This window comes from Mustelus asterias, chromosome 8 (genome assembly GCF_964213995.1).
Source record: "Mustelus asterias chromosome 8, sMusAst1.hap1.1, whole genome shotgun sequence".
Lineage (NCBI taxonomy): Eukaryota > Metazoa > Chordata > Chondrichthyes > Carcharhiniformes > Triakidae > Mustelus > Mustelus asterias.
In genome coordinates this window covers 65,951,165-65,971,912 of record NC_135808.1, presented here as the reverse complement: position 1 = coordinate 65,971,912, position 20,748 = coordinate 65,951,165, and the positions used below count along the sequence as shown (strand labels likewise).

The 20,748-nt window shown below is 41.1% G+C and overlaps 1 protein-coding gene across 1 annotated transcript; it reads right to left on the bottom strand.

The window, feature by feature from the left end:
- Positions 1 to 7,564: 7,564 nt before the first annotated feature.
- On the bottom strand, positions 7,565 to 19,301 carry LOC144497890 (protein FAM78B). The gene is made up of 2 exons (XM_078219332.1): positions 19,039 to 19,301; positions 7,565 to 8,087 (listed from the first exon to the last, which is right to left on the bottom strand). The coding sequence occupies exons 1-2, from the start codon at positions 19,299 to 19,301 to the stop codon at positions 7,565 to 7,567; spliced, it is 786 nt and encodes a 261-aa protein (XP_078075458.1).
- Positions 19,302 to 20,748: the final 1,447 nt, after the last annotated feature.

The following is a 20,748-nucleotide window of genomic DNA, read 5'->3' as shown; positions in this document are numbered from 1 at the left end:
GTAGGAGGCTCTACACAGCTAGTTTTACCCAGGGTTTTGATACAGTGGATACAGAGGGAAATATTTTTCTTGTGGGGAAGAGCATAACTAGAGGGCATCAGTAAAAGAGAGTCACCAAGAAATGCAATAGGCAATACAGAAGAAACTTTGTTCCCTAAAGTTTGGCGAGAATGTGGAATTCATAATCACAGAGAGTGATTAAAACCAATAGTATAGATGCATTTAAAGAAAAGCAATATAAGCATTTAGGGGAGTTGGGAATAGAGGGTTACGAAGATAAATTTAGATGAGGAAAGATGGGAGGAGGCTTGAATAGAGCATGAACAACTGCTTGGACTGAATGGCCTGCTATTGTGCCATATATCCTATGTAATCCACCAAGAGCCGCCAGAAGAGCAAGCTGCCTTTAAGATATGCAGGCTAGCTGAAACATATGCGAGATATACATGCTGTGTTGTACACCATGTTGAGTGTGCAGCCAATCAGCAGCGCATTCAGTGCTAAGCTGTGAGCTGAAATCATTGAAATCAAGAGGCAGCGCAAAGTTTGCATGTTGCCAGCTACCTCAAGGCCAGGTGTGGGCTACTTGCAAAATACGAGCCGTGAAAACAGGAGCAATCAAAAATTTTCCCCTCTATCTTTTATGATAAAACCTAAAATAATGTTAACTTTTTATGGTCTTAACATCACGTGTTGCTTTTAAAGTACTGTGAACTTGTACCCCCCAAATCCTTCTATTCTTCTATATACTGAGCCTATTGTCACTCAGAGTAATTACTGCTTGTACATTTTCTAGCAAAATGTATCACATTGAATTTCTCCTGACTCTTTTCAGCAGCATCCACCATTTTATTAATATTTCTTTGCAGTGTCCTCTTACCTCCTACTTTGGTCTCATTAACATGTTGCCATTCCTTTTGGACCTATATCAGAATCTTTATATATTTTATTTTTATTCACAGGAGATGGGGTTCATTGGCAAACCCAGCAATTAATATCTATCTTTAATTGTCCGTGAGAAGGTGGCGGTGAGCCACTTTCTAGAACTGCTTCAGACGGTGTGGTGCAGAGTGCCAGGATTTTAACCCAATGATAATGGCAGAACAGCAACATATTTGCTAATCAGGATGGTGTGCAGTTTGAGGGGATACTTGCTGGAGTTGGTGTTCCCATGCTGACCTTGACCTTCTAGGTAGCGGTCACAGGTTTAAAAGGTGCTGTCAAAGGAACCTTGGCGAGTTGATGCAGTGCATCTTGTAGATGGTACCTACCGCAGCCACTGGTGGGGTGAGTGAATATTTAAGATGGTGAATGGGATTTCAACCAAACCTGCTACTTTTGTTTGCATGGTGTCGAGCTTCTTGAGCACTTTTGGAGCACCATGCATCCAAGCAAGTGGAGTGTCTTCTGCCACACTCTTGACTAATGCGTTATGGGTTTTGGAAAGTCTTTGGGGAATCAAGAGGTGAGTAATTTATCTCAGAATTCTGAGGCTCTGTCCTTCTCTTGTAGGCACAATATTTATGTGTTTGGTCCAGTTAGTTTCTAATCCATGGTGACTCCAAACTTTGACGGTGTAGGACTGGATGATGGTAATTCTATTTACTGTGACAGGGAGGTTGTTATAATCTCTTGACAGTCTTTACCTGGCATATGTATCGTATGAATGTTACTTGCCACCTATCAGCCAAAGTCTGGATGTTGTCGAGGTTGTACTGCATATGGACACGCAATGCTTCATTATCTAGGAAATTGCAAATGGAATTTTGCAATCATCAGCAAACATCCCACCTCTGGCCTTATGTAGGAGGGTGGCTCACTGATGAAGCTGCTGAAGATGATTGGGCCTGGCACCTTAGGGAACTCATGCAGCAATCGCCTTCAATAACCACAACCCTTTTAATTTGTCAGACTATGCCCAGTGAACAGAAGCGGCCCCCGATCTGAACCCCACGTGACAGCACTGTCCACTCCCAACCTGAAGATCTGTCCTTAAACTCTACTGTTTCCTCCCTTCCAACCTGTTTTAGAACCAGTATGCTGCCCTTCCACTAACTTCACACCCTTTAATTTTCTCGAAAAGCTTTTCTAAAGCTCATATATATTGCATTCCCCTTATCTATAATGTCTCACATCTCCTCAAAGAATTCTGAGGTTTGCCAATCACTATCATCCCTTTTAAAATCCCTGCTGGCTACTTCTAACTGTATTCTCTTTATCTAGGTTTGTGCTAATGCTTTCCTTAATTAGTGATACCAGAATGTTTCCTACTAAAGAGGTTGATTTAACTGGCTTGTAATTAACTGAGTTGAATCTGCCACCATTTGAAAAATGGATACTACTCTGGCCACTCTCCCATCGCACTCAATTATAATTAAAATATGACGTTTCAGTTCTCAGCAATTTTCTTCCTTAGATCTGAGAATTAACACATACCATCAAAATATTTTAATGGCTCTATCACAAATTAACTATCTTTCTGAGGGAGTGTGATCCGATAGATTGTGCCTTGATAACTTGTTGTGTTCTGTTAAAAAAAATGTTCATACCTCATTTATTAACTCCGGTAGAATTGCCACATAGCTAACAAAAGCAATTTGGGATCTTCAAAGTTAATGGGCCAGAAGCACTGTGTATTCTTAACCAAATTATCAATGGCAAAATGATACAAAAATCTAATAGAATCGTGGAGAAATATGAACTAAAGAAATAGAGTGATATTAATTACTTAAAAGTGTGATATCTGTTAATTTGATCCATCTTAAAATGTGCATCTGATGTATATGTAATCAACAAACTCAAACAAAATTACATATGGAGTACTAATTTCTTAATATTTCTACAGTAAGCATAGCATGCCTATAATAACATACATCAGCTTTTTATGCAATATCTTTAAACCTGCCTCTTTTTTGTAGTTTCGAGCAAGCATGTGAAACTAGATTTCCACCTACTCATCAAGTCACAGCTTTTAAAATCATGTGTTAGTGTGATATGCACCAAAGCACTGATGCACACATCATCAGGCCCAAGTTGCATGAACCCTGAGTAGTGTTGAATCATTATGCACACAGCTTCTTCCCAGTCTTAACGTTGCCCATTTTGTAATTTAGACAAATGCAAAAATCCACAAACAATGATCTATGCGACATACAATTGATTGAGAAGTGAGCTGTCAGTTAATTGATTTATTCAGAGGACAGCTGGCTGGTGGAGTGAATTACAATCTGTCTCAACACTCCAGGGACCTGGAGGAGGATCCAGTGCAGACGGCTGAGAGGAAAATATCTTCCCTCAGATGGCAATTAAAGGACCTAAAAAAACAAGGGAGTTTGGATTATCTTAATCCAGCTCCCAGAGGTGCCCATCTATCCGCAATTTGCCAACAACTGACTTTATTTCAGAAACTTCACTCAAAGAGCTATTAACAGTGGCTGCTAAAGAAAAGGAAAATGTCATGTTAGTGGATTAAGGATGATATTCTGAAGTTGCCTTTTATCAAGCTTTGATAGTTAATCATCTCAATTGTGGTATGCTATATAACATTTATTTTTCATATAACTTGGATCTGTGCCTCTTTTGTGCTGTTTAAAAATATTTTGAACTGAGTACGAACTGTTTGGATCATTTTTAATTAGATTTTATCCCTAATTCTCTTTGCAAACTTTTCTACCTCTTCTCCTGAAGTTATCAACTTCCTGTGGCATGCTTGGGAGTCAATCATCTCCCAAGCATGGGCCAGCAGTTACTGAACCTTGTATGGACCGCTACAACTGAACTCTATCTAGTCATCACAAGTTTCACATTTGCCTAGTGGTCCCAAAGGAGCATTCAACAGCAGGAATCCTGGCATTCTCTCCCCTTCGTAACTTAGATACATTGGGGCCAATTGTAGTATTCCAAAACTGTTTCATCTGAGATCAACTAACCCAGCACGCAATCAGCATCAAACACAGTCTTTCCAGTTCCTGTGGCTATTTTATGGATTTCCATGAGAAAAGCCCCCAATAATTCATTACTCTCTTAATCATGTTAATATTTCAAAATTATATTGCAACCCATTTGGATATTTTTTGCAATGGCCAAAGTTTTAGTGAGATTTAATAGTTAAATGGGATTAATTACTCTATTAACAATTACAACTCACATTTCTATAGCACGTTTTAACATACTGAAACCTGATGCCTCACAGGAACAAATCAGACGAAAGTTGACTCCAAGCCAAAGAAGTAAATATTAGGACAAGCTTTCTCAGAGAGGTAAGTTTTGAGGAACATCTTATGTGGGAGAGAGGTGGAGTGGCTTAGGGGTCAAGGCATGGATGACAATAGCCTGGCAAAGAAAGTGAAGGGATGCCTAAGAGGCCAGAGTTGAAGGAATGTCGATCTCTCTGTAGATGCTGGAGGAGGTCACAGGCATCGTAATGGGTGAAGCCAAAGGGAGCTTTGAACTTGAATGAGAACTTTCAAGTCCCCCTGTTAAAATGTAAGCAAATTATTCTCACATGAATGCATTTCACGTTCATCTAATAACATCATGCAGTGTGATTTTTAGGCTGTAGAGTTCAATGTAAATGATAGCCACACAGACAAGTCTCCTTGTTGACTGGCACTTGTCCGATTGTATTTTTCAATCTTGTATATTTTCACTGTACATTTTAAAACACTCAACGTATCCTTTTCGAAAAGAAAAATAGCCCCTAAAGCACTATTTGCATTTCTGTCACATTTTATATCTAATTGGATTGTTGGCACAAAAGCAATGCCTCACTGCAGGAAAAGTAGAGTACAGCACTGATCAATTCAGCAATAAATCTGTGCTATTCCCACTGGAGTCTGAAAATTGTGCACTTAGTTTGGACAGTGTGTGGGGGGTATCTCCACTGCAACTGCCCTGAAATCAAAAGTGAAACAGTGCAGAGGCTGGAAATCAAAAATAAAAACAGAAAATGCTGCAATTTCAAATCAGTGACCTTTCATCAGAATTCCTGGTGGAAGACCATTGACCTGGAATGTGAATTCAGTTTCTCTCCCGCAGATACTATCTGCTGAGTCTCTCCACTGTGCTATTTTCTGAGGTTTATTTTAATTGCAGCAACTACAATCCGCACTGTATCTGATTATGGAACTGCGGGCAACCAAAAGATATGTGCCATTCTGCAACACTGTTAATGGTCATAAAATAAAATCAGAAAATGGTGGAAATACTCAGCAGGTCTGGCTGCATCTGTGGACAGAGAAACAGAGTTAACGTTTTTGTTTAATGATCCTTCATGAGCACTGTAACCCTTTAGTCACCCTGGTGAGTAAAGATTTTGCAACTTAAAGCTTCCCCTTGCACCCAAATAAGGAAACAAAATATGACCCATACAATAGTTAAGTTGGAATGTATTTGAAGAGGTGAATATCTCTTTTTGTTTTTGAGTACCACCACACAGACCTGTCCTATATTTAGGTTCACAACATAGAGCAAATTTGTAGCTTTTCTGATCAAGCAAACCCAGGTCTCTCCAAATTGAGAAGAGGTGTTAAATTAATATATTTCATTGCACTTAGAAAAAAAAATTGCATTTTTATTCCATTGTTTTCCAGCAATGAATGTGACATATCATATTCCAGTATAAATGAACAAAATCAAAGTGCAATCTCTCAGTTACAGAAAATGCATGCAATCTACCAACCAACAGCTTGTCACCTTTCGACCTCCAATTCACAGATTAGTGAGCCAAACATCTGCCAAACATCTGTGCTCCAGGGAGAGCCAGGTATGCGGCAGATCTCACTAGTTTATAAGGCACGCTACAAAGCCAAGCTTCTTAGCAACACAACAAATCAGTTCATTTCTTTTTCCCAGATGAATACTTTTTTTAGCATTTAACTTTAACATCATGGACTCAATTCACAGTTTTTTAAAGAAAACTTGTTACAAAAATGGCATGACTTATAAATAACAAAACACAATTGGCATAATATTTAGATGGTAAATACAATGTGTACATACTCAGATGGGAAATTTAAGTATGAGCTTTTTAAACATACAATGGTTTCGATTTCTGGATTCATGCTGAACCAATCACAGAGATAGAATCATAGAATCTTACAGCACAGAAGGAGGCCATTCAGCCCCCTCATACCTGTGCCAGCTCTCTGAGAGAGCTACCAATTAGTCCCACTCTGCCACTCTTTCTCCAGAGCCCTGCTATATCCAATTCGCTTGAGACCTAGCCAGAGCCTGGGATCAAACGGAGGCGACAGATGCTGATTATGTCACATTGCCAATGAGCTCACCCTGGCCCTCGCTTTATGCTTTGGGAATGACTGTTCACACACAAGAAACTGTCCACTCTTACTCACCAAAATACTGCTCATTGCCCATTTCCGTTACAGGCGATAGCACCCCTTTAATAATACTTCCCCGCATCAACCCAGTAAACAATAAACTGCAACTGACCTCGCAGTACTCAGACAGAGCACTGCGTTTTAATCAAAGTGCCAAAGGTGCAATGTGGAACCATATCAAATAGCATTCAAATGCGAATATCTAATGGTTAAAGAGCTTATGCCTGGCCCACTCATGAGCCGGCATGTAAATGGAAAAAACTCTTCTTCTGCCCGAATTAAACTGGAAGAGGTCAGAACCATTGTATTAGCTAGCCGAAATCCTAACCAAACGTCTAGCTTCTCCGTTATGACAACGTGTACTGACAAAAACACGGTAAATTAATATAAAATTGTTCTATATTTTCCTCAAGGGCTTCGCTGTTTGTGCCGTGATAAAAGGCATGGGTATTCTAAAGAAATCTTCGGTTGGAATCACTGTGGCACAATGCGTTAAGTCCCAGCCACTTTGGCATCTAAAGTTTGAAAAACGATCACACCAAAATAAATGCAGAGCGTCAAATGGGAGGGATTTTTTGTTCTCCCCTCATTCCCTTAAGGTTTCAATGCAGACCCATGAAAAACATTCCGAATTAATGTTGCTGTTTTAATATTTTTTTAAAAAATCATTCATTTGACTGCGACATTTGTGATATAGGCTCGAAATTACTCACAACACACAAAAACTGAATGCACATGGATATTCCGAACCATACATCTTCTTAATACGAGGTGCATGCAAAATAGATTATCCATTAATCCGTCGAATAATTAGACAAGTTAACAAGAGTAAGGAAGCATCGTCTTGACTTGAAGCCTGCACTGTGGAGCGACACCAGCTCCCAGGCGATTACAAAATAGTGGTACCTTATTCCCGTCACATTTCAGCACCACGGCCAGTTCATCTGGACTGAGAACTTTGCCTTATCAAAAAAAACAAAAAGAATCAAGTGTTACCAGTGCGGTTTTTACAGTCGAATGACTTTTGTAAACAGCCACCCGAGATCCCGTGATGTACATTTGAACCAAAGGCTTCATTCACCTCCTTCAAACAAGTGCATAGCCTACATACCAAGAATGAAGGGAAATCCAACCTTGCTCGCTCCTTGCTGCTGAATGAAATTGGAGGTGTATAAAAAGTCGCGCGTCCTTGTGAGGGCTCCTTAAATAGCTGCAAGCCTCTAATACTACTTGGGAGGTATGACAACTAGAGGTAGACCACGTTTGGGTCTCCACATTAAAACCTGGGCGTCGTTTGCGTTGGGCTTCACCAAGGCATTTGGAGGTATGGGCTCCATCCTGGTCAATATCCGAGGTTGTTCCTGCTGTGTCCTTCCAACCAGTTTAGCGCGGTAGCCCAACGGGTTCGATGGGTCAACTTCTATGTCAACGCGCATTCTCCATTTGATTGTCTGAAGTAAGATCTTCTCCTTGCTGATCGTGTTCATGGCTACTAGCCAGGTGGTGAAACTTTGGTCTCTTTTAATCCTGGTTAGTTGGGGCACGTTGCTCTCGCTCACAGGTACTGCCCATGTCACACTCGGGTAAAAATTGTCATTCATGCTGACTGAGAACCGAGACGCCTTGTTGATGGGACCGACCAATGTTACCGTTTCCGTGGTGTTACCATACCATGGGTAGCTCACTCCATCAGAATCACTAATCGCCTTAACCCTGCCTTCTCGCAAATCAGGAAGTTCCCAGCTAGACCTGGATACAGAGAAATATAAGTAAGCATTATCTGCAGACAGAGAGGATAGTGAACACTTTACCAACCACATCAATACAGAGTGGACGTTTAAAATAGTAGCGACGTTCAGAGGGCAACTGGTACTGTAATGGAAGAGTTCGGGTGCTGGAGGCGATGAGTTGAATGACCTTGGTTGACATTTTATGTAGTCAATTTAGTTGTTTATTTATCAGTGCCACAAGTAGGCTTACATTAACACTGCAATGAAGTTATTGTGAAAATCCCCCAGTCGCCACACTCCAGAACTGTTCGGGTACACTGAGGGAGAATTTGGCATGGCCAATGCACCTAACCAGCACGTCCTTCGGACATGTGGGAGGAAACCGGAGCACCCAGAGGAAACCCACGCAGACACGGGGAGAATATGCAGACACTGCACAGACAGTGACCCAAACCAAAAATCGAACCCAGGTCCCTCGCGCTGTGAGGCAACAGTGCTAAGCGCTATGCCACTGTGCCGCCCCAATATTGATGTGAAATTTGATCAAAGTTTTCATAGAATCATAGAATCCACAGTGCAGAATGAGGCCAAATGGCCCATTGAGCCTGCAATGACAACAATCCCACCCAGGTCCTATCCCCGTAACCCATATATTTACACCCCTAATCCCCCTGACACTAAGGGGCAATTTAGCATGGCCAATCAACCTAACCCACACATCTTTGGATTTTTTTTGAGGTTTTAAGATGAGATGGGGTAAATGGGGGGGGGGGGGGGATTATTTCCACCGGTTGGGGATTGGTTAGCACAAGTCAAAAATTAGAACCAGGCCCTTTAGAAAAGAAAGTGGGGGACACTTTCTCGTGAAAGGATGGTAAAAGTTTGGAGCTCTTTGCTGCTATGGGAAATTGATGCTGCAAGTAGTTCAAATTTTAAAACTGAGATTGATACATTTCTGAGAGTCAGGTTATTTGGGGATACGGGACAAAGGTAGGCCTATGGTTTTAGGTGGCAAATTAGCTGTGGTTTAATTGAATAGGCATGCAAGGGATAAATGGCTTACTCCTGAGCTTATGTTCCTCATTTACACATTGGTTTTTATTCATAATTAGGAAGAAATATTTTGTGCAATATCACTTTACATCGATAAGTGATCAGATTTTAAAATATTGGGTTGAAATGTCATTAGGTATTGTGGTGATGGGGATTTTGATGTTGTTGTAAAATCCAGGTTTTGAATTGCTGCCAGGGAATAGAAAGGATCTCCACCAATGTCGCAGATTTCATCAACCCAACTGCTTCTCCGCATTACTGGTTTGGCTTCATTTGAGTTCCGAGGAAGTGGATACAATGATTGAACTGTTTTAAGGTGCCTTTTAACTACATTACTATTGCCAAGTAAGGCGTTATCAGTATTACCTTATGTCTGATATATGGAAGTGCTGTCGATTACTTAGAACCACAAGGTCATACAGTACAGAAGAGGCCCTTTGGCCCATCAAATCTGCACTGACAAAACTACACTAAATCTACTCTAATCCCACTTTCCAGCACTTGGCCCATAACCTTGAATGTTATGACATTTCAAGTGCTCATCCACTTTTTAAAGGTGTGAGGTTTCCCGCCTCTACTACCCTTCCAGGCAGTGCATTCCACATTCCCTCTGGGTGGAAAAATGTTTCCTCAAATTCCCTCTAAACCTTCTGCCCCTCACCTTAAAATTATGCCCCTTTGTTATTGACACTTCGACTTAGGGGAACAGCTGCTTTCTATTCACCATGTCCATAACTCTCATAATCTAATATACCTCAATCAGGTCCACCCTCAGCATTCTCTGCTCTAAAGAAAACAACCCAAGCCTATCAAGTCTCTCTTCCTGGTTCAAATGTCCATCCCAAGCAATCTCCTCTGCACTCTTCCCAGTGCAATCACATCCTTCCTATAATGAAGTGACCAGAACTGCACACACTACTCCAGCTCTGGCCTAACCAAAGTTTTGTACAGCTCCAACATAACCTCCCTGCTCTTAAACTCTATGACACGACTGATAATGGCAAATGTTCCATATGCCTTCCCAATTATCCTATTGACCTGGATCTTGGGATGAAGATCCCTCTGTTCCTCTGAGCTTCCTAGTGTCCTGACATTCATTGAGCATTCCCTTGTCTTGTGCATCACCTCACACTTTGCAGGGTTAAATTTCATCTGCGACTGACTGATCTGCCCATCTGATCAACCCATCTATATCTTCCGGCAACGTAAGACCTTCTTCCACCCTGCCATTCTTTGTCTCACCTGCAAATTTACTTATCATTCCACCCCCCCGCCCCACCACATTCTCATCTATATCATTTATACATATCACAAACAATAAGCGACCTACCACTGATCCCTGTGGTACGCCACCTCTTTGATGTTAGGAAGGGGCAGTTGATGAATCAAGTTGTCCTTGTTCATCAACATTCTCCCTTTTTACTTTGAAACATACTGAGGAGAAAGGGAAAAGATTTAATATAAAAACAGTATTGTTTATGTTTGTATGTGTCTATTGCTTCTGAGAAATGCAAAATTCATTACCAAGTCTGTCAATTGATATAATTTACTGCACTGTTTGCTCTATTCCTCACGGAAGATAGTCTGAAAGCAAAGATAAATTAGTTCTACTGTCATCTGTCCATATATTAACTGCCTCAGGTTGTCTTCCAAAGGAAAATCCTCATGATTTACACTATCTCTTTTACCTCCTTCAATTACAGCACTCCAATTCTTCCCACTTCATACAATCATAGAATCCCTACAGTGCAGAAGGAGGCCATTTGCATGCACCAACCACAATCCCACCCAGGCCCTATTCCCGTAACCCCACATCCTTGGACTGTGGGAGGAAACTGGAGCACCTGGAGGAAACCCATGCAGACATGGGGAGAATGTGCAAACTGCACACAGACAATGACCCGAGGCCGGAATTGAACCCGGGTCCTTGGCACCGTGAGGCAGCAGTGCTAACCGGATTAGATTGTGCAACCATGCCGCTGCCCACTTGTGCATGCTCCTGCTCCTCTGTCCCACCGTTTGCAGCTCTGCTGTCTAGCTCTTAAGTTCTGGCATCCCCTCCCTAAACCTCTTCATCTCTCCTCTTCTCCCATTTAAAACGCTCCTTAAACTTTACCTCTTTGATCTAGTTTTCAGTCAATTGTCAGAATATCTCCTTCTTTGGCTCGGTTTAATTGTTTTCTGAGTGTGTTCTTATGAAGTGCCTTGGCAAGGTTTGTTACTTTAAAGGTGCTATATAAATACAAGTTGTTGTAGTGCCAAAGTAACTCCTCCAGGATAGACTATAGTTTTAAAAGTGCCATGTGCTAATCCCTCGAGTAGCACTCATATCAGAAACTGTATAATTGCACATGGTGGAACAAATGAGTTTGTCAAGTGTTGTCATATTGCCAGTTCATTAGGTTGCACAATCTAATCCGGTTTGTTTTGGGGAAAGGGAGGAAACATGATGTCAGTGTGTTACTTAGGTTTTCCCAAGTAATAAAAAGTTTACCCAATGTATCAATGATAGAATGAATCTTAGGTGGAAACTGCTGTCCTAATAGAAAGCAAGCAATATCCCTGCAATGTTCCAGTGAAGCCCAGTGCAAACAGGAGGAACAGCGCCTCATCTTCCCATTAGGCACTTTACGCCTTTCTGGATTTAACACTGAGTTCAACAACTTCAGACCATAAACTTTCTTCTCCATCTTGACCCCCCTTTTTAATCCCATTTTTGTCCCAACACCCCCAAACAGGGCCATCTGTCACTTGCTCTTAAGTTTTGCTTTCAAGAGCACTGACCTTTATTTTGCTGCTAACATATTCTGCTGTCTGACCTTTAAGCCACTATCTGCACCTCCTTTAGTCTTTAACATTACCATTAACACCCCCTTTTGTCTTCTGTCCAAAACATATTTGTCAAATTTCTCCTAATTCTCACCTATCTCAGACTTTTTATTCTGCTCTGCTTGTTCCAAGCCTTCCTCTCTGGTATCAAATCCATCACATGTTTCCCTCTCTTTAACTCTGCAGAAGAGTTACACAGTCATGATTGAATGATGGAGCAGACTTGATGGGCCAAATGGCCTAATTCTGCTCCTATATGTTATGGTCTATGGTCTTATCTTACCAGACCTTAACTCTTTCTCTCTCCACAGATGTTACCAGGCCTGCTGATTTTTTCCAGCATTTTCTGTTTTATATTGTAGAAGCGATATCACTTGCCTATTTATGACAAACACTTTATTGTAACCTATTGTCCCAGAGACGATAATTGGAAATTGACACCACAACAAGATTTACACGTAGAGGTTTGAAAAGTCAAAATGAAATCCCCAGTTTGAGAACACTTATGATTCTAAAACAAATCTTTTGGAAAATAATTTTGAGAAGTCTCTATTGGAGGGATTATTTTGTGCAGTAAATACAACCTGTGAGGGTTGAGTTTCGATATTCCTATTCATTGTAACCTTTTTGAAAACTGTTTAGCACTGACTATTGTAAACAGTGCAAAACTGACAAGACCCAAAGAGCCTAAAGATTTAGAGATATGATTTTGCCACAAGACTATACAGGGACACAGAATAAATAGGAGCAAATCTAGTTTAAGGGTACATTGCACCATTTTGCTCTCCGAGTGTAGAGCTTTCAGTGATAGCAGTGCTTATGGGATATTTGCTCTGTGAGGTCATTGTCCTCCATTTGTAAGCAGCAACATTTTCCAATTATGAACTCTAATCGATACGAAATCCACACGAACCATGAGTAGGGGCTCTACTAGCCTCTCTCATTGCGCAGCAAAGATTTTTCAATCCGAAAATGTCAGTTAAATGTTTTAAAATAGACGATGGAAGATTGAGTGAGCCACAAGTTGAAATTTAGACCTGCTATGTCTTGGGGTCTTAGGACGGAGCTTTGATTCCCACTAACTCTTTCCCAGGCAGTGAGTTCTAAAATTAGCTGTGCCATCAGGGCACTGCACCCAGCAGAAGCCAGTCACTTCCCCATTAAAAGGGAGGATGTGACAAAGGCAGCATTGGTGGAGATAGGGGAGCTCGGCCTGGCTAGTACATGGCACAGTGAGTTATATTAAAAACTAGAGAGAGAAAAAGATTGTGAGTAAAGGATAAGGCTTATAAAATGTGCATCGTTAAGTTCAAAAGCTTGTCTGGTATACTACTTTTCTAACCTTGAATCATGAAGAAATGGCAGAGTTAGGAACACAGGAATAGAATCATAGAATCCCTATAGTGCAGCAAGAGGCCATTTGGCAACAATCCCACCCAGGCCCTATCCCAGTAACCCCACGTTTATACCCTGCTAATCTCCCTGACACTAAGAGTCAATTTAGCATGGCCAATCAACCTAACCCGCACATCTTTGGACTGCGGGAGGAAACTGGAGCACCAGAGCAACCCGCACATAGGTTGAGGCCTTTCAGCCCTACCCTGAGCCAGTTCCTGCATTCAACGAGAACATTTAAGTTATGAAGAGAAGTTGGGTAGGCTTGGGCTGTTTCCATTGGAGCAGAGAAGACAGAGGGACAATCTGATCGAGGTGTACAAGATTATGAGGGACATGGACAGAATGGATATGGAACAGCTGTTACCGTTAGATGAAGGGTCAGTTACAGGGGACATAGGTTCAAGATGAGGGGCAGGAGGTTTAAGGGGGATGTGAGGAAAAACTTTTTTACCCAGAGGGTGGTGACGGTCTGGAATGCACTGCCTGGGAGGGTGGTAGAGGCAGGTGGGCGCACATCCTTTAAAAAGTATCTGGATGAGCACTTGGCACATCATAACATTCAGGGCTATGGGCCAAGTGCTGCCAGATGGGATTAGGTGGGAGTTTAGGTGTTTCTAATATGTCGGTGTGGACGCAATAGGCCAAAGAGTCTCTTCTGCTCTATGATGCTATGGTTGATTTGCGACCTAACTTCACTTGTCCCTTTGCCCCATATCTCTTAATATATTTGGCTAACAAAAATCTATCAATCTCAGATTTTACATTAACACTTGATCTTGCATCAATTACCATTGATGAAAAGTGTTCCAAACTTCCACTACCCGTTGCCCATAGAAGTGTTTCCTAATTTTATTCCTGAAATGTCTGACTATTTTTAACCCCCCCTTCCCCTTTTCTTAGACTCCCCAACCAGCAGAAATAGTTTCACTATCCATTCTATCTGTTCCCCTCTTTTTTGTCTTTTAGACCCCTGAAAGTCTTTGACCATGCAAAAGGAACATCGGTCTATTGTTACACTAATTTCCCGTGGCCCCTCCATATTTCCTTCGTTTGTATGTATTTCTATAGGGAAATGGTGAGGCTATAATTGGTTCTTGGTATAACTCTATTACTCCGCTGCTAATGTCCCATAACGTGAAACAACAATGCCATCACTAAATGATTGTTTATTAATATAATTGTTTCAAAAGCCAGGAATCCAAAATATCTGCAAACCGGTTTAATTTCTAAGAACATTAAAAAAAAACATGAAAAATCAAATTACAACAGGGACACTCATCTCAGCCAACCTACTGCACTGAAATTCACTCGCTCCATCACTGGCACACCATGGTTACCATGGCTACTGTGTATACCATCTACGAAATGCACTTCAGCAATTCGCCGAGGCTTCCTCCAAGCTTGTGACCTCAACTCCCCAGAAGAACAAAAACAGCAGGCACATCGGGAATGCCCCACCCCAAATTCCCTTCCAAGTCACAGAGGTCCAAACTTAGAAATATGTTGCTAGTCCTTCACAATCTCTGGTTAAAACCTTGGGACACCCTATATAACAGCATTGTGAGAGTACCTACACCACAAAGACTGCAGTGGTTCAAGACAGTTCAACACTATCTTCTTAAGGGTAATTAGGTGAGTGATATTTAAATCCCATGAATGAATAGAAAAGATTAAATGCTGTTTATTTCTTTTCCAATAGATTTTTTTCTTTCATGGCTTAGATCAATACAAGAAAATTAACAGTTCACAATAAACAGGATTACTTTCAAAATAATTAATATTCTCTAGTTTCTGCCTTCAAGTTGATACTTTTATTTGATTAAAACTACCCTTTTATTGATGCTGCTATTGTGGAAGCCTTTTTATGAAGCCTTTCAATTTGCCAACTGTCTTCTAGAAAATAACCAAAAGCTCAGCAGAAACAGTAGCAAAGGCTTCACTCTAATAAACTGTGCTGTTCTTCATAGAAGTGGTTCAAATAAATCACTCTGCAATAAAAACACCACTGTGATATAGTGAGGTCACCCCTCAAGCAATCAGCAATAGTCTTGCGGAGATTTTGATTACATTGCCAGTTGGAGGAGTTGCATCTGACTGGTGTGAAAGCAAATGATAATGGTATGGCTGTGTACAAAGGTCTAGTGTGAGTATGTGCAAAATGTGGAAACTGTTCTAAATCTTCCATTGCAGGATAAAGCGAATTGGCAATTTATCAAACTGGGACTTAACTGGTGATGGTGGAGTGGTGAGTGCAGCTGAGCAGGACTAGGTTGAAGGTATATAGCACATTGCAAGTTTCAATCACATTAAAGTAAAATTTGTGTTGTATTGAAGTTTTCATTCAATCATCCAGAAATATTCTCTTAACCGAGTAAACCATAGTGGCCAGCAAAACATCTTAGTCACTCAGTGTCCTCATAACTACCCCACTCTCGATGGATGTTAATTTAAAATAAAACTGTGAATTTACAGGTATCTGGTCAGATGTTTAAGTAAATTATTGTTGCCATTAATTGGGTGTTGTGACATTCTACTAAGGAAGGGATATAATGTAGTTCAGGAAGGTTATGAAATACCTAGTATCTATGAATGTATATTTAGTACAAGACTGCTTACAGTTATCTATTGTGATTGTAAATTAACTGGATATAACTGATGGAAAGGGAGCTCTAACTGAATGGGTAGAACTATCCTCCATAGATTGCAATAAATACACTCATTGAACAGGGCAAAAATAGTATGTATTCAGTACTGCAAATGTACCAATCTCTTTGTAAGAGATGGTTCAGGAAGAACAACTTGATCTTTAGCTCAGTCGAGCTAAGCATAATTCTGATTCAAGATTAGAAGTGTAATGGACCTATTACTCTTCCTACTTACTCCATGTCTATCAAATTCTTCAGCTAGACTCCAGTATTAAGTGCATAATCCCCAACTACCAATCCTGAATTTCACAGATTTCCATTGCTCATAGTGGTTTTATTAATTCATTTTTAAAAATTGCCTATGTTAGCACACCAGAAGACTTGGTGATTATCAATATACCACAATATATGGAGAAAGAGAGAGACAAAGTCATCAGCTTCTTTAAACTGGAGATTACTGTTGAATAAATTAATCAGGTAAATGGAGCCCTTTTAAAATATAGTACATTTTGTAGAAATATTAATCCAAGTCTACTCCCTGGCCATAAAAATAACTAGGCAAACATTACACCTTGAGCTGTAAATGACAATTAAATCATTCCCCTAAATACCTTTTTCTATTCAAAGACATAAATAACCATTCAAATGAATTCCCCCATAAATTGATGTAAATACACGGGAGAATAGTACAAAGCTTTTTTAAAAATCCTTTATCCATTGGAAGGATTTTTAAACAGTAGAGTTTTCGAGTGTGGGTGGGTAAGCAGAGCAGACAGCAAGTCAAGGGCCTACAATACACTCATCGATGAGGAACAAAATCTAGGCTACACAAGAAAGAGATGACAACTTAGCATTTTAAAATTGAATAAAAATATGAGGCATATTGGTTGCTATTTATCCTGGTCTTCAAATCCTGCCATGGCTTGCCTCTCCCCATCTTTGTAGTCTCCTCCAGCCCCACAACCCAACAAAATCTGTGCATTTTGGCCCTTTGCCTGTCTACAATTTTCTTTGCCACTCCACCTTCAGCTATCTGGGCCTAAGCTCTGGGAATTCCCTCCCCAAACCTTTCTGCGCCCCTGTCCTCTAGTTCATCTTCCAAACCTACCTCTTTGACTAAATTTTTGGTTACCTTTCCATTTATGTGACTGGTGGCAGTGTTTTTTTAACAATGGTTCTTTTAATATTTATTTACTATCTAAGGATGCTATAGAAATACAAGTTGTCATCGTTGTTGCTGACAGATAACAGTTATCTGCGAACTTTTGCGCTCTTGAAGTAGTTTGATATAGTTGGATCCCGGCAACATTACAAACTTCCTTTAGTTGCTTTAAAGCTTTGTCAACATGATTTAGTTTGCTGCCCAATGATGTGACAAGATATATGCATGGCGGGCATGAAGATATTGACTGGTGATGTGGAGGACAACATTTTAAGTCAGCTTCGTGGCAAGGACAATGAAATGACATGTAAGACAACAGCAATCTATCCATATCATATCACTGCTCTCAGCTATGTAAAGCACTTGGAGATGTGCTATATTTGGCGCCTGCCAGAGTTCTTGCTTGTCCAGTATTGATTGGGAACTTCAACACAAAGGGAGAAAGGTTCAGCCTACACAGTCTCTTTTTCTACAGTCTATTTTAAAATTCACAGCTCAGTGAATGTGCTCAGCACCAAGTCATGTCAATAAAGCAGAGCCAGGCTTTAATGGACTGTTGCTATATTTTAACCACAGTCTTCTGAGAAGTGACAGAACTTTACATCTAAAAGGTGGCGGGGTGGGGGGGGGGGGCGATGAAGAAAATCCACTACAAAATGTGGGGACGATGATGTGAAACCGCTTTCAAACTACCTAAATGTTTATTTAGGGGCTGGACGATTTTGACATTAAACATAGCTCGGTCGTTTGTAAGATAAAAGAGCACTCTGAGAGGCTCCCCGGAGTTCTTCTGTGTTGCTCGTGAAATAGTGTAATGCATTCCCAGACTCATGTGCAGAAAGATGGAACTGTCCCCGCAAAGTATCAAGACACTATTTTGGAACTTGCAATTTTACTGTCAGTGGGACTGAATCGTTACGCCCCGTGTTCCCGGCGTCCAACAAGCGAGCTCCAAATCAAGTCCAATATTTTTATGTTGCCGAATAAAGCCTGACTTCTCCTGATCGTTAAGGAGAATGCGGAAGCTCGAGTTGGAAACTGTCACAGTGCCCGTCATTTCAATGCAAAGATAAAGCCTTTAATTTCCAATCGGCTATTTCATCATCGCTTGAAAGTTGGGTCGCAATGATTAAAAAGCAACTTCAGCCTAGCTGATCACGACTGGTTTATTGAGCGTAATTTTAATTCGTGGGACTAATTTGAAACCGTGATGTGAATCATAGACATTGCAGATTTAAATATGCGCCCTAAAACTATTTCTAACAGTTTGTGTGGTAGACAGTCAGTTGGAAGGCATGGAAACACCGCAGCTACATTAATATATAGTCATATTTAACTACCTCACTGAGACATGACTCCCAGCTCATAGAGAGAAAGGTGGGCGGGTGAGCATGTTTAGTCTGAAAGTGTTGGTCTGCACAGAAAATTAACCGTTTGCCTGCATAAAGCAGCAATGATACTCCCGCCACTAAATTTGAACAAAAATATAGCGGGTGTCGCAAAGGGGCGCGTTGAGTGACCATGCAGTGATAAAATAATAGACAAATCCTGCACATTAAAACATAAAACAAATTTCCACTTTATTTGCATTCGGTGCAATGGAATGAATTCCTCACCAAAGCACAGGTCGCTGCAGCCACAACACCTATTCACCACAGCCGAACTGCACAATTAGTATCAACATTAGTATATTTAAATAAGATGATAGGTTATGCAATTTCATTTTGGATTTAGCGATGCAACTGTTATTTTGTGTGTGTTTTTTTGGACTGGTCGTGTTGCAATGCTCACTGTTGTCTGTGAATGAGCATAGTACACGGGTGCATTGCAGAATGAAATGTCAGTGCATGGCATATATACTATACCGTGTTAAATTCCCTTACATTCCGAGGTCGCTGTAAGTGTTGAAAAATTCCATTTGGTTACAAGCTTGGATCCATCCAACTACCCACGTTTCATTCCTGGGCACGGGAGGCATCACCACCCGGGCGGATGCCTTGAAGTATGGTGTCTTGTACCGTAAGACAATGGGGGAATTTTCCTCTATTAGAGTTGGGCACTGATCAATCGTAGCAGAAACGTCATACACCACTATATTCTCTCGCCGTATCCTTGATTTGCAAGTTATACTCTGAATACAACCCATCCTTCCAGGCTTAATATATATACATGGATGTATATATAGTAAAAAACAAAGCGCCCAGCAACAAGATTGCAAATATAGGTTGTGCCCAATTCAGCACCGGCACAAGTCGATCTTGCTGTGCGCGTCAATTTCGATACAGTCTTTCCGTCTTCAGTTTGAACTCGTCATTTGGGTCCGCCGGGCTCCAGTTCCTTCTCTTTTTCTCCCCCCTGTGTGTTTTTCTCCTCCTTATTGTCATGTCACAAACGGCAGGAAGCAGGAGGAAGACGAGGCAACATATTGGCAAAAAGATAAGAGGGGCGAGAGGATATGCGGGTTTCCCGTTGCAAGAGAGTGGCACTGGAAGCAGAGGAAAGGCACTGTGACCACTGATTCCAGCATAGTCTGCATCTGTTCTGGAGCCACATAGAACAACACAGCCTTTCTTCTCCCCTCATAGATAACGGCTAGTGAACTGCTGGCCCCATCCCTCCGTGAAATCAGGAATGAATCCACCTCGAGACGTCAAGAAAAAATAAATCCGCGCCTTTCCTCTTTTTTTAAGATAAAAATGTACGTTTACACGGCAGGGAGAGAGTATCTTCATTGTCTGCCGTACAGCACGCTGTCCATTGCACTGATGCTGAAGATGAATGCGGTTGGCTGCGAGAGAGAGAAAAAAAATCCTTTTTTTGTGCCTCCTGGGACCCCATAGGCTGGAGATCCCCCAGTAAAGCAGGATCAAGAGAATGCTCTCCCGCAGGCTCAGGATTCCCGGGGATTAGCTGTCGAGCGGCGCCCCCTTATGCACGACCTGGTTCCACTGAAATCCGTGCGTTGAAAAAATCGCACCGCTCCTATGATCACTGAATCAGATGATATTCACAAGCTCAACCCAACAGCTCAGAGCGTCGGAATGGAGCACAGGAAAAAAAGGGTTTCACACCTTCGAAAAGGGAATCGAAGGTGGCAAAAGGATATGCAACTTGGGTTGCGCAACTTGGGTTGCATATCTGGAATGATGATAGCAGAATGTGTTATAAAGACAAATCCTACACATCTGTGTGCCGGGGATCAAAAGAACCGTCAATATAACATTTAAAAAATCATGCACACTTGGCGAAAAGTGTTCTCAAAAGTCCAGACCTGATGAAGATGTCCCGGGATCCTCACCCTTTTTCTGGTGGGTGTATCTCCTATGTATTTCCAGCATTTATAGGACAACAGGCACTTTTGCTGGATTGAAATGAATTGCAAGTTATTTTAATAATCATAGACTGACAATTGAATCAACACGGTCAGACGTAAATGTGCCCGCAGATTTTGCATAACTGCAAACTGCATTCTGCAAACTTCTTCGGGAAGAGGAAAATCAAAAAGAGCAACGATTACTTTGGCAATCGTTAGACGTTTTCAATATACCGTGTGCTGAAAAACTATTTTGGTAGCTCTCTGCCTCTCCACTACC

Bases quoted from the DNA above. Each gene is read 5' to 3' on its own strand.
- LOC144497890 (XM_078219332.1), bottom strand. From the start codon at position 19,301: ATGGGTTGTATTCAGAGTATAACTTGCAAATCAAGGATACGGCGAGAG. The intron at 8,088-19,038 runs GTAAGGGAATTT...CTCTGTATCCAG, and splicing joins ACTTACAGCGACCTCGGAAT to GTCTAGCTGGGAACTTCCTG.